The sequence below is a fragment of the Curcuma longa genome, unplaced genomic scaffold, assembly GCF_044706935.1.
Source record: "Curcuma longa cultivar G26 ecotype Majalengka, Jawa Barat unplaced genomic scaffold, ITB_CL_G26_1.1 contig_22016, whole genome shotgun sequence".
Taxonomy (NCBI): Eukaryota; Viridiplantae; Streptophyta; class Magnoliopsida; order Zingiberales; family Zingiberaceae; genus Curcuma; species Curcuma longa.
In genome coordinates, this window is record NW_027431792.1 from 9,710 (window position 1) to 23,810 (window position 14,101).

At 38.0% G+C, this 14,101-nt stretch overlaps 1 protein-coding gene across 1 annotated transcript; it reads left to right on the forward strand.

The window, feature by feature from the left end:
* The first annotated feature begins 7,088 nt into the window (after positions 1–7,088).
* On the forward strand, positions 7,089–9,488 carry LOC141817817 (uncharacterized). The gene has a single exon (XM_074705445.1). The coding sequence runs from the start codon at positions 7,389–7,391 to the stop codon at positions 9,291–9,293; it is 1,905 nt and encodes a 634-aa protein (XP_074561546.1). The 5' UTR covers positions 7,089–7,388; the 3' UTR covers positions 9,294–9,488.
* Positions 9,489–14,101: the final 4,613 nt, after the last annotated feature.

The window sequence follows — 14,101 nt, forward strand, 5'->3', positions numbered from 1 at the left end:
AGGTAGGAAGTCTAGGCGGGTCAAGGGATCGAACGTCTAGCAGAATAATAGGTCAGCGAGGATCGAACATCAAAAGAAAATCTTGGGAGTCGAGGATCGAATGCTGAGCAAAAATCCAACTAGGTCTGGAGAACTAGATGATTGGTAGAGGTAAACTCTCATAAATGCAGTAGGTGAGGACGCATACTCGTGAAGGGAACAGTAATCGTCGATCTGACCTAGGATTTCATTGGAAATTTAAAAGTCAAAGCTAGACAGTTGTAAAACTATCTAACTCTAAATTTTCTAGAAAATATATATTGTACTAACTCTGTAATGTAGAAAATTAAGGGATCAAAACTTCGGGTTCAGGGTCCCCTTATTAGATATGGGAGACCGGATAGTCCATGCGCCCAGAAGGGGTCTAGGCGCTTGGATGTCAGCTCTTCAGGCCAGTGAAGCGAATGAGGTGGTGAGTCCCCATTGGTCGGGGACACTTTAGCTTCTAGGCGCCCGGAGAAAGGATAAGGTGCGGCAGAGTCAAAGCTGATCTAGTAACCTATATATCAACATTCTAAGTGTCCGGAGAGGATACAGGTGTTCGGAGATGCTAAGTCAGCATCGATAGCCGATCAATGAGCCAACGTGGACGTGTCTGGTAAGAGTTCTAGGTGCCCGAATCTGTCCATAAAAGAAGTTGCGAGGGGAACTCTAATGACATCAATTCACGCTCATTCTATGATGACTCTACATGCAATCGAAGCTCCCGAGATGATGTCGCAACGCCGAAATGCTACATCGACAACCGCACGCACTTGATAATCCTTTTGTCGGTAACTAACTTGTTAATTCCATTTCGTCTATTATACTTAATTCTTAGGATGGTAAAAGTGTTATTATTCCTACATTTTTTTGTAAAAGCAAGACTCTTTTTCATGTGAGAAAGAGTTTATTAGTAGATTGCTTAACTAAAACAATCAAGGACTGCGGGCCTTAGAATAACAGCTAGAGGTTATGAACTAAGGAAAAATAAATGAGTCACCACTATTATTTTTAGGCTATCTTCCACTATGTACTTTGTATTCAAATTACGAACTTTCTACAAAAGTATGAAAAGGTGGCAAGCGTTATTCGCACCCTCTAGCACTCTCACTAATCCTACAATTGGTATTAGAGCAGACGCACTCGAAATTAGTGCAACTATTAATTGAGTAGTTTTTCGTTGCTTTAATTTTTTTTGTAATTTTATATTTTTTTCCTGCACTACTAATCCAATATCAAATTTTGGAATAATTTTTTTCGTTCATTTTTTGTGCAAGATTTCTTCGATAGCCCATCAGGAAGGTTACAACACTACTTGACCTCCCTTATTCTCTGGAGAGGATTTTATATACTGGAAGGGAAAAATGGAGTACCACTTGAAGACTCAAGTGAACATGTGGATAGTAATTCAAACCAGCTTCCCTCTCCTGATTGATAAAGATGGAATCCCACAACCCTACGAGAAATGGGATAACGCCACTAAACGCAAGATCGAGGCAGATGCTAAGGCTACCCAGACTCTACAGTGTAGCCTCACAAAGGAGGAACTCAACTTAGTGAGCCCTTCATAAGTGCAAAAGATCTGTGGGACAAACTAATTAAGCTACATGAAGAGACCCCAATACCAAAGGTAAGTAAGCGTGATTTACTATTAAATAAATTATATAATATAAAAATATAGGAAGGAGAATCTACCAGTGGGTTAGACTCCAGGATTCAAGACCTTCTCAACGGTATTCATGTGATAGGGCAACCCATTGAAAATCGCGACATAATAAGTTATGCATTGAAAGTGTTCCCAAGAAAGACCTTATAGACATCAATGATCGATGCTTGTAAGGTATCTCAGGACCTTTCCAAAATTAAGCTTGATGAGTTATTTGCCAAATTTGAATTGCATGAACAAACTGATGTCACTTCGGCTGAGAAAGATATTACTCTTCTTGTAGGACATACAAAGGAGTCTAAGGCTAAGTTTCAACCTAAATCTGAATCCAAAGATGAGTCAGATCTAGAAGAAAATGACAAAATTATCACCAAGTTAGTTAAACTAGTTCAGAAAATTTCAAGAGAAAGAAGGGTTTCAGAAAGTCGAAAGTCAAAAAAGTGATCTAGTCCAAGAATAAGCAAGCTGGATCAAGTCAAACCGCACTCAACAAAATCGAAGTAACTTGCTATAGCTGCAACGAAAAAGGCAACTTCAAGATGGATTGTCCAAATCAAAAGAAAGAAAAGAAGCCAAGAAGGAAGGCCCTTAAAGCAACGTGGGATGAGTCCTCCTCAAAAGAATCGGACGAGAAAGAACATACAAGCTTCCTAGCTCTACCGACACAAGAGCAAGTGGCTGAGATCGAATCTAAACCCGACACTGAAACTAAGTCCGAAGTTGAGTCTGAAACAAGCCACGGATCCATATCCAATTCAGAAGGTTCAAACACAAATGTAAGTCCTAAATTAGTTGAATGATTGTATTCAATAATCTACTGTTTATATGACAAATTAACTAAGTCCACAGTCTAGGTTAAGTCACTCCAAAAGGAGGTTACAATCCTTAAGGAGAAAACTAGCCCAAGTTCCTCAACTGTAGATGTTTAGAGTGGAACTTCGACTCAAGTCCAACAACTTGAGAAAGAAAATTCCACCTTGAAGGCTCAAGTTGAGGATCTCAAAGGCTCATTGGAATAGCTCACTTCGAACTCCAAATATCTTGATATGATGCTTGAGACTCAAAGGGTTGTGTACAATTGATCCGGACTTAGATACAAAGCAAAATCATGACGTAGATCATATCTTTCATTAGTCAATCGAACTTACAAACCACGAGTCCAAACATGGGCTCACAAGTCCATCTTGATTAATCAAGTTGGACTAAATCCCAAGGATTAGATTCACTTTCTGATTAGATATAATAAATGTCATGATCTAGGGGAAGCTAATACAAAAGTCATCTTAGCTAGATGAACTAAGTTTTATGTTTTGTTTTATTTTTTATTTTTCTTTATGTTTTGAATTTACACTGAACCTACGTTAGATAAGAATAAAAGTTTGACTAACACTTGCCTAACCTAGTACTAGGGTGGGATGAGATGATAGTACATTAAGGAAACTCGGTCTAAGTAGTTATGTGGGGTAAGAAGTACCCTACTTGATCTACTTAGTTAAGTGGAATTAAGTGAAGCTACCTCGCTAAACCCTAGATTAGTTAGGCCAAAGTTTCTCATTAGGTTAGTTAAGTATATAATTTTACAAATTAGCTTTGTCTTAGAAAATGGTCATTGCTCTGATACCTAGAACCTAAAACATGAAATGTATATTTAATTGATCGACGGTTAAACTTGAATCTAACTCAAAGTCAATCAAGTCTTAGAATCTCATAATTTAATTAATTAAGAATAAAATTGATAACCATCTTACACAACTCATAAGACTAACATGTTTGATAACTTAGAATGAGTGAGATGGAAAATAAGAAGTAAAAATCAATCTATCTTTAAAAAATTAAATTGAATCCAAATCAAATATCTTATGTGTAGGGATACAAAGATTTGGACCAATGAATGTTAGATAGTGGTTGCTTTAGGCACATGACTGAAGAGAGATTGAAATTCACCAAGCTAAAAATTCAAGAATTTAGGATCTATTGCATTAGAAAATAACAAAAAACTTAATTAATTAGAACATGTAATATCAAACTAAGTTCTAGCTTTATCATTCGTAAAATTCTGCTAGTAGATAAATTTGAATTTAATCTTTTAAGCATTAGTTAATTATGTGATGCTGGTTACTTAGTAAGATTTTTGAAATCTAAATGCTTAATTAAAAATATTAAAAATCCTAATATAACACTTAAATGAATTAGGAAAACTAATATATACAAAATTGACATACCAAGCTCCTCAACTAAGTGTCTACTGACACAACAAGATGAAACCAAATTGTGGTATAGAAGATTGGGTCACACTCATATAAGACTCATCTCAAAAATGAGTCAAAATGGCTTAGTTAAAGATCTATCAAAATTAACCAACTTAGAAAACACCATATGTAATTCTTGTCAATAAGAAAAACAAACAAATCAACCCACAACCAACTTGAATCAAACGAACTCAATCTTTGAACTTCTTCACTTAGACCTATTCAATTCACACAAGGTTAACTCATTAAGTGGAAACCGATACTGCTTAGTAATAATCGATAACTACTCTAGGTTTACCTTGGTAAAAATTTTAAAAACTAAAGATGAAATATTTAAAAAATAATCAACTTATGTAAATTAATAGAAAATGAAAAAGATATAAAATTTAGAGAATAAGAAGTGATCACGATGAAAAATTTGAAAATACTAAGTTTATCAAATTTTATCAAACTAATGGATACCACCATGAATTCTCATGCCTTAGAACTCCTCAACAAAATGAAATAGTTGAAAGAAAAAATAAAATCTTATAAGAAGCAGCTTGGATAATTATAAATGAATACAAACTATCTAATCGATTCTGGGCTGAGGCAATAAGCACAACATGCTACATCCAAAACAGGATCATAATTAATAAACATCACAATAAAACTCCCTATGAAATCTATTATAATAAAACACCCATCCTAAACTACCTAAAAAAATTTAGATGTAAAGTACATATACTAAACATGAAAGATTATTTAGGTAAGTTTACATCTAAAATAACAAATGAAATCTTTTTAGGATATTCCACAACTAGTAGGACATATAGAGTATATAACTAAAACGCCATAAAAGTTGAAGAAACAACCAATATTATATTTGATGAAGAAAATAATTTTGACCAAACTAATCAACAAACAAATAATCATCAAAATATCACAAATCAAGAAGATGATGAAACTAGACCAGACTTAAACACGATTGAACCAGAAGATTGACCTAACTTAAACATAATCAAACCTGAAAAATTACTAATACTACATGAGCAATCAGACTAAGAGCTAATCACCTAACTGACCAAATATTAGATGATCTAAACCTAGGAGTTTGAACCTGATCATCCTACAGAAACTTGAGTCAAATAACTCTAATATCTAAAATTGAACCCAAAATTATAGAAGAAGCCCTACCTGACCATGATTGGATCATTACTATGCAAGAAGAATTAACTCAATTTGAATAAAATCAAGTTTGGGACTGAGTTCCTATGCCAGAAAATAAATCAATCATAGAAACCAAATGAATCTTTAGGAATAAAACAAATGACAAAGGTGAAATTGTTTGAAATAAAGTTCGACTAGCAACTAAGGGATTTAGCCAAGTAGAAGGACTAGATTATGATGAAACCTATGCATTTATAGCTAGACTTGAATCCATCAGAATGTTGCTAGCCAATGCAACTCATAAAAGACTTAAGCTATATCAAATGGATGTAAAGTGCCCAATCCTTAATAGTTTCATTAAGAAAAAAGTCTATGTAAGTCAACCATCTAGATTTAAAGATAGAAACCATCCAAATAATGTTTATAAATTAAAGAAAGCATTATATAGATTAAAACAAGCACCTAAGATATGGTATGAAAGACTATCAACTTACCTAGTGTCTAAAGATTTTAACTAAGTATAAATTGAGCCATGTATTTTTGTTAAAACCATAGAAAAAGACATCTTCATAGCCCAAATCTATATAGATGATATAATTTTTGGTTCAACAAATACAACATTTCTAAATGAATTTGTTGAACTTATGAAAAATAAATTTGAAATGAGCTGGGTAGGAGAATTATACTTCTTCTTAAGATTACAAATAAAATAAATAAAAGATGAAAATTATATCTATCAAAATAAATATGTTAAAGACTTAATTGAAATTTTTAATATGAAAAATATAAAAGAAATTAAGACACCAATAGCAACTAATGTAAACATTGATAGTGACCTAGGTAACATTGACAGAGAAAAGTATTAGCATTAGAACGTGGGGACGTGTGTGAGATAGAGCAAGCCCTGAGGGTGGACAATGGGTCAACCCACTCCCTTTTCATGATGAGCCCAGAAACTCACTCACTGTTACCTAGCTCGAACTATTCGAGCGAATAGGGATGCAATCCATCAACCCTTGAGCCCTTGGTAAAGGCTTGACACCTAATTGTTCGATACTTAAACCTAACCATCCTATGTGACCCACCCTCAAGCAATCAATCTTGGTGTATAGTTGACTCAGTAACTCAAGTGCTAAGGGATCCATATACAAGACCAATCAAAATTTCTTGAATCAGATTTGATTTGACTTCACTCTTCAGTTTGGCTAAACAGAGGGGGACTTGTGAAACTTAGGGGTAGTACCCTAGCCATGTGATAGTAGAGTAGGCTAGCATGTATGAACATGGTGGGCTCGCCTGTGCCTGACCTAGTCCTCTAAGGCCAACCAAACACTTCGCCAAGTAGGGTCCTAAGTGGTCTACCTGTGATAGGACTAGTTCCTTGATAGGGGTAGTTACTATACGATGAGGCTAAGGCAAATAAATTATGGCAATAAAGACTACGCAAAAGCAAGTCATGGCCTCTCCCAACAAGTCCCATTCGTGAGGTTGCCCTTCTGACTGGTATCCGTATCGGCACCTTGCTATCGACATAGCTCAAAGGTAGGCTTATAAAAGATAAACTCCTGTTGCTATCGACATAGCTCACGAAAGGTAGGCTGACTATAAAAGATAAACTCCAACCATAGTAAAGGGATCCTGTCTTTTTTCTTTCTATTAGGCATTTTGATCGAGAGCTCCTTTTGAAGCTCTCGGTTCTTTTTCATATTCACACCGGAGCTAACTTAAACGTCAAAGGAGTTCTACTAGATACATCCAACTTTATGTAGATTCGTTAGCGTGTGTGTAGGGGAGATTTTGTTAGTAGCATCCTATAAGGAAGCAAATTTTGAACGAATCAAGAGTTGCTATCATTTTTCCTTTTGTAAGGCACACTAATGAGAAATAAAATGCCAAACAAAAATAAGAAATAAGGTCGTCGTTTTTTTTACATTGATATATTGACAAGGAATATCCTTTCGATGATTTCTTTTTAAATTAAAAAAGAGGGGAGGGTCTTTTTAATTTTTGCTGTTTATATGGACAAATTAAAAGGACTCAAAGAAAGCATTACCCAGCAGAGCATTGACCTGGTTGAGTCTTCCCTCCCGAGTTGCAACCTTGGAATCAATCTACTCGTGAGGACCAAGAGGAAGACGCCTGCGGTGTCCTGGCTCTCCTTTCTTCTTCCACCTTTCCCCTCTTCCGTTCGCCGAGAAAGAACAAATCCAGGGCGCTGTTGCATCAGATCCAATTTGGAACCGCCCGGAGGCAGATAAACAAGGAAAGTCAGTAACTGAAGCAATAACGTGATCGGAGACGCGATGACGGATGGGACGAAGCAGATCCTGGCTAAGCCGATCCAGCTCGCGGATCAGGTGAGCAAATTGGCGGCCGATGCGCAGACGAACAAGCAGGACTGTTCCGATTTGAAACTGAAAGCCGAAAAACTCGCCGCCGTCCTCCGCCAGGCCGCCCGCGTCGACCTCTACGAGCGGCCTGCCCGCCGGATCATGGACGACACTGAACAGGTCCTCGGTAAGGCTCTCACCCTCGTCGACAAGTGCCTCCATAGCGGATTGATTCATCGCCTGTTCAGCATCACCCCTGGCGCCGCCTTCGCCAAGATGGGCATTCAGATCGACAATTCCATAGCCGACGTCCAGTGGCTCATCCGCGTCTCCACCCCCGCCGGCGAAGATGACGACGACGTCCACTTCCACGGTCTCTGCCCTATCGCCCAGAACGAGCCCATCCTGACTTTCATCTGGGGTAACATCGCTGCGCTCCACACCGGACATCCGGAAGCCCGCTCCGAGGCCGCCGCCGCTCTCATCTCGCTCGCCCGCGACAACCAGCACTTCGCCCAGCACATAATCACAGAGGACGGCGTGCTGCCGCTGCTCCGCCTTCTCAAGGAGGGCAAGGCGGAGGCGCAGGAGAACGCCGCGCGCGCCCTCGGTCTCCTTGGCCGCGATCCGGAGAGCGTTGACTTTCTTGTTGGGGCGAATGCCTGCACCGCCTTTGCCAAGGTCCTTAAGGACGGACCCATGAAGGTCCAAGCCGTCGTGGCGTGGGCAGTCGCGGAGCTCGCTTCCAATAACCCTAAATGCCAGGACGTCTTCGCCCAGAACAACGTCGTTCGCCTCCTCGTAGGCCACCTCGCCTTCGAGACCGTCCAAGAGCACAGCAAGTACGCGATCCCTAGCAAGGCCATGTCGATCCACACCGTCGTGCTTGCGACTAATACCGCTGCGTCTGCTTTCCCTGCCGACGATGCCAGTCAGCAAGCGCTGTTCCGGCATCCACACACCGACGGAGGCCTGTCCAAAAGCAGTCAATTCCATTCTGTCGTGCAGTCAACTGTGGCCTCCGCCAAGTTAGCCCACCAAAACAATGCTGGATCTTCCAGCGCAACCGTCCCTTGGAAACCCCAGCAGCACTCCCCGCTCGTATCCGGCAATAGAGCCCGCGAATTGGAGGATCCCAGCACCAAAGCCAACATGAAAGCCATGGCCGCTAAGGCCCTATGGCAGCTCGCCAAGGGCAACGCCGACATATGCCGGAGCATCACCGAATCAAGGGCCCTCCTCTGCTTCGCGGTTCTCCTCGAGAAAGGCACGGGAGATGTCCGATACTACTCCGCTATGGCATTGATGGAGATCACCCGCGTGGCGGAACACAATACTGATCTCAGGCGGTCTGCTTTCAAGCCTAATTCACCGGCGGCCAAGGCTGTCATCGACCAATTCCTGCAGATCCTCGAGGAGGGGGAGTACAACGACCTGCTCATCCCCAGCATCACGGCGTTGGGTTGCCTCTCGCGGACCTTCCGGGCTACTGAGACGCGCATCATTGCGCCATTGGTGCGGCTGCTGGACGAGAAGGATGCGGCGGTGATGAGGGAGGCCGTGGTGGCACTGACCAAGTTCGCGTGCACGGAGAATTACCTGCACGTCAGCCATTCACAGGCCATGATTGAGGCCGGCGGGGCGAGGCACCTGATCCAGTTAGTGTACTTGGGAGAGCAGGTGCAGACAGAGGCCTTGATCTTGCTGTGCTACATTGCCAAACATGTGCCGGACAGCCATGAACTAGCGGAAACGGAGGTGCTCAATGCGCTGTCGTGGGCTTCCAAGCAGCAGCACCTTGTGCAGGACGAGAGGCTGGATGAATTGCTGCCGGAGGCCAAGTCAAGGTTGGAGCTTTACCAGTCAAGAAGGGCGTAATAGGTGTGATTTCTGATCCCCAGATTTTCAGTTCGCATATTGCAGATTGTCTGTTGTACATTAAATTTCCCCTCCATCATTTGCCTTTACAATCATCTTAAGATGTTCTAATCTGATCGATTGATTGCTACAAATGCTTCTAGTTGTTTGGTTGTGATTGCATATGTTTTTGGGATATAGTTGAATTGGTTACAATGGAGTAGAGTTACAGAAATATATAAGAGTTTCAATTTCGACGAAGTTGAGACAATGTCCTTCTTTATCACGATCAATTATTTATCTTTTCATATATAGTTATGGGATCGATCACGTGGAACTACGGAGATAATAAATGTTTTTTTATTTACAAAAAATTGATTGTGATTGCATGAGCAATTCTCTGCTTATTAGAAAATAATGTTTGCTAGTTCCTCTCGATGAGTTGAGTTGTAAATCACGAGTTACGAGAGGAAAAGACTGATCCCGTTGGCCCTTGTTATGGTCTGCCAATTTATCTTATTCTTTGGTTTGAGTTTTCACCAAACGCGTGCATCGACCAGCCTGTGTTTGAACGAGTCAATCAGACGTTGATATAAGCCAACATAAATTGACTTCCTTATCTCTTCATTATGTAGCATAGTTGACGAGGCCAACTTTGGCAGACTGCTCTTGATTGCCTGCCACGGACATGTATAATCCCTGGACAATCCCTTTCATTGCTAACACACTGCGCCATGTAAGCGATGCAAACTGTTAGGATTTTTTTAGAGAATCCAAGAACTATTATATTTTAGATTTTACCTTGACTAAAAATTAAGATATATTTTTTAAATATTTTATATTTTAAAAAGCCACACAACTTGTCTACACAATTAATGACCCCTAACTACGTCACACATACTCAATTATTCATCCAAAATAGAACAACGGAAACGTCACATGATGGGTTATTGAATTGGATTACCTCCGGCTTCAATTTGAATTGGGTAGTCCAATAGTTAAGGCTCGTCAACATTAAAGGTCCATCAACGTAGCAATTCAATGGCTCCAAAAAGAGAGCAACTCAGCTCCTTAATGGCCCAATCTAGGATGGGCTTTTAGCCCAACCCATTCCATCAATCCTAATAGGAATCCAGGTAGCTCTTCAATTCATTAGCTTGGTAAAGGAGGCCCAGCCTACGGCTACAAAAATGGGGCATATCTTCAATGCACCAGCCTGCTATGGTCAGCCCAACCTACAACCCACAAAGTTGAGTCGTTGATAGATTTTGATCATTTGAGTCTACTAATAACATAATTAGCATAAGAACCATATGAGATCCCAATAAAACAATCGCAGACTAGTAGACTATGTCAAAGTTTAATCCAAATTAGTCAACTGAATATAGTTGAGTGACATAAGGAGTAAACAATCAATTGATGGTAAGAATCAAGTCGATTGGATGGATTAACAGTCAAGCAATGATCGACGTAGATAAAATTTTAAGACTAACAGATCAATCGAGTGATAAGGATAAAGTAGTCAATTAAAGGTGACCAATTTAACTCTATAAAAATTGAGCACTTTGACAACTACAACATCATCTTCTACGATGGGTAGATATTTATTCATTTATGCCCCAAACATTTTACTTATATGCACTTTTTTTCGATAAAAGTTTAAATTAGGAAATATTGTGATCACACATGCATGACAAATGTGCATAGTATTTGACATTTTTATTAAAGGAGAAATGGTTGATGTTTAAATGGGTAAAAGGAGACCACATATTTGTCAAATATAGAAAGTTTAATAGGAGAAATTTAAATGAGTTATAGTTAATCAAACATTTATCAAAGGAAGTCGTGCAAGTGTTAACTGATTTAGAAGTTCAATAGGAGTTGGTGAACAAGAAGTTCCAATAGGTTGAAGTCGATTGGTTATCTGTAAATGAGAAAAATTTAGAGGTAAAGTCTCTTGGTAGATGAGAAGTCTCAGTAAATTAAGCATGATAGGATACTTAACATGGAAAGAGTTTTTCAAGTTAATCTCTTAGTATGTGAGCTGTGAGAGAGCAACCTGTTTTTGGATATTTGATATACTCTATCTTAGGTAAGGACCGAGTAAGAAACAAGTATTTCAGAATTGTAGTCAATGAGCTAATCAATTAATGGTTATTTTTAATTGATTAATTCATCCAGTCAACCAAGGAGTTGACTGGTGATAAAAGACTTGCAATAGAATAACTTTTGTTTCAAGTTAAGTCGATTGAATGACACACTTTTAGTTGATTAATAATTTAAGTTCACCATTCCCCTAGGATACATTTTGAAGAAGTTGATATTTATCACATAGAATTGACTAATTATGATAAAACAGTTGATTGGTTGAATAGTGATTGGAAAATTCAGCCAGTGTTTAGATCATAATTAGTCAACTAATGCCTTAGTCACCAAAGGAAATAGATCCAAGAAACTCACCAACCTTGTGCGTTGGATGATGAGAAGGAAGAAAAGGGTGTCAACAAGAAGTATGTTTGAAAAAAGCATAAGGTAATGAAGGTAAACATACAATTATTTGCTATGGTTGTAACAAGGAAGGACTTGTCAAGAAGGATTGCCTTGAACTTAAGTAGGAAAACAATGACAATAAGAAGACAGTAAATGCTACTTGGGGTGATCCTATGGAGTCCTCAAAAGACATTGAACCTAACACTAGGAGGCACCTAATGTTGATGACAATTAACGACAACTTGGAGGATGAACTAGACAATGATTTTGAGCATCATCGGATATACCCTAAGAATTTTGATAGACTATATAACAAGATTATTTCATTAACTTGCTTAGTAGCTAAGTATAACTAGAAAATAAATTTGTATAAAAATGAGGTAGACAACCTAATAAAGAAGAAATTCTAGTAGCTTGTAGTTGTAAGACTCATGACGCCTCAAGAGTTTCAAAACTTGAGAGGGAGAATGAGTTCAATAAGTGTTTGAGAGATCTCCTACACAAATTTATGCTTGGCTCCAAGGATCTTGACATGGTACTACATAACCTATGTGGAATGTGCAACAAGGCAAACTTAGGCTATAAATCAAATAAAAAAGAATTATCATATGTTTGTTTGATAAATTGAGATATTTAAAAAATTAAGAAGAAGGGGAAAAGTCACATGAATTTTTAAGCACTTATTGGTTAATCAAGGCAAATCCAATCTATTTTGGGTTTCTAAAGCCTTGCCTAAGTTCTAGAAAATCTATGTGCCAACATATTTGATTGTTTATCATAAATTGACACATTGGTTTTAATTTTGTTCTTCTATATTATGCATGTTATTGTACAGTTTCTATCAATTTTGTGTTTTATAATGTTTTGAGCTATTGTTAACTATAAATAGTCCATAGCATAATAGTAGAGTTGGCTGATAGTCAATCTAGTCCATCATGTAAAGAGTAGAAATATTAGAATAGAGTAGGATTAGAATTATTAATTTTCGAGGTATCCTAATAACCTCAAAAATACTCCAAAGTTTCAACTTGTCATTAAGTTAATTACTCTTCCTATTTATAGTTGACATATCATATATCCATTGAGTATGAATGAATCATACTCTTAGAAATTCAATACTTATTGGATCTTCTTGAGTTTTCTAAATACTCACAAAGGATAACCTCCCTTAATTCTTTCCTATTAGTCCTCTTAGGCTTGTTATAAGCCTTGACCATGGCAGTTTCATCAAGGCTAACTTTATAGATAGTCTCCCTTGTTACCTTAACACCATTCCTAGACTTAGACTTGATTCAAATGTCAAATGGAACTCTATGGTCAGTTAGCATGTTGTCCTTCTTGTCCTTATCCATTAATATGGTTAGAACCAGAGTTTGATTTTTTATTTGAGTTGTTGGACTCTTTCCAAGCTTGACTTGAAATTAAATATGTTCAAACTATCGAGATACGATCTCATGATTAGTGGGCTGGCTTTAACTTAAAACATTGATTTGTTGTCAATATGGATAGAAGTGAAATTGGATATTATATATATGATGTATACGTGTTAATATGTTAACAACACAATGTTTATGTAAACATTCAATTAGTTGATAGTATAATGTGATAGTTATGTATACGTGATACATAATCGATATATGATACCCACCACTGTAACTAAGAATGGCTTGTTGGACTCTCTCCAAGGTTGTTCTTATCTATAGTGGATATCAACCCATTTGAAGAAAACCTACTATCTCTCGAATTCAAAGTAAGGACTCTTGAATTCGTAAAATAAATGAGATCAATAAATGTATGTAAATTATTTACAAATAGGCTGCAAATCATCTCTTATATATGTGTTCGATTGTATTTCTAGATTAATTGATTATGCATACTATGATGTTTTATTATTTGTGCATGATTTTGGACACCAATAAGTTGACTGACCTTAACTTTTGGACTGGTATAGAAATTTAAGAATTGTTCTCAATTCTAAAATTACAAACTTTATCTTGAGTCCGTGAAGGGAAGTAGACATGTGATGCCTTATCCGCTTTAGATATTTTCGTAATTGAATGTCATACTATTTTCTCAAACACTCTGGTATTGGATACTGGGTGTCGCTCTTATATATGTGATGACATATAAGGTTTAAGGAATAGTAAAAGACTTGTCTTAGAGTTGAAAATTGTTACTATGTTCCTGCTTTGATAAATGATACCATTTTTATTTCTTGTTTAAATAGAAAAGGTTCCATTTGACTTTTAGTAACGATTGTTGTCACCTAATTTTGAATGAAGTTCTTTATGGGACTGGAATATTAAGTAATGGTATCTACATGTTAGATATTTTCAACG

Bases quoted from the DNA above. Each gene is read 5' to 3' on its own strand.
- LOC141817817 (XM_074705445.1), top strand. From the start codon at position 7,389: ATGACGGATGGGACGAAGCAGATCCTGGCTAAGCCGATCCAGCTCGCG.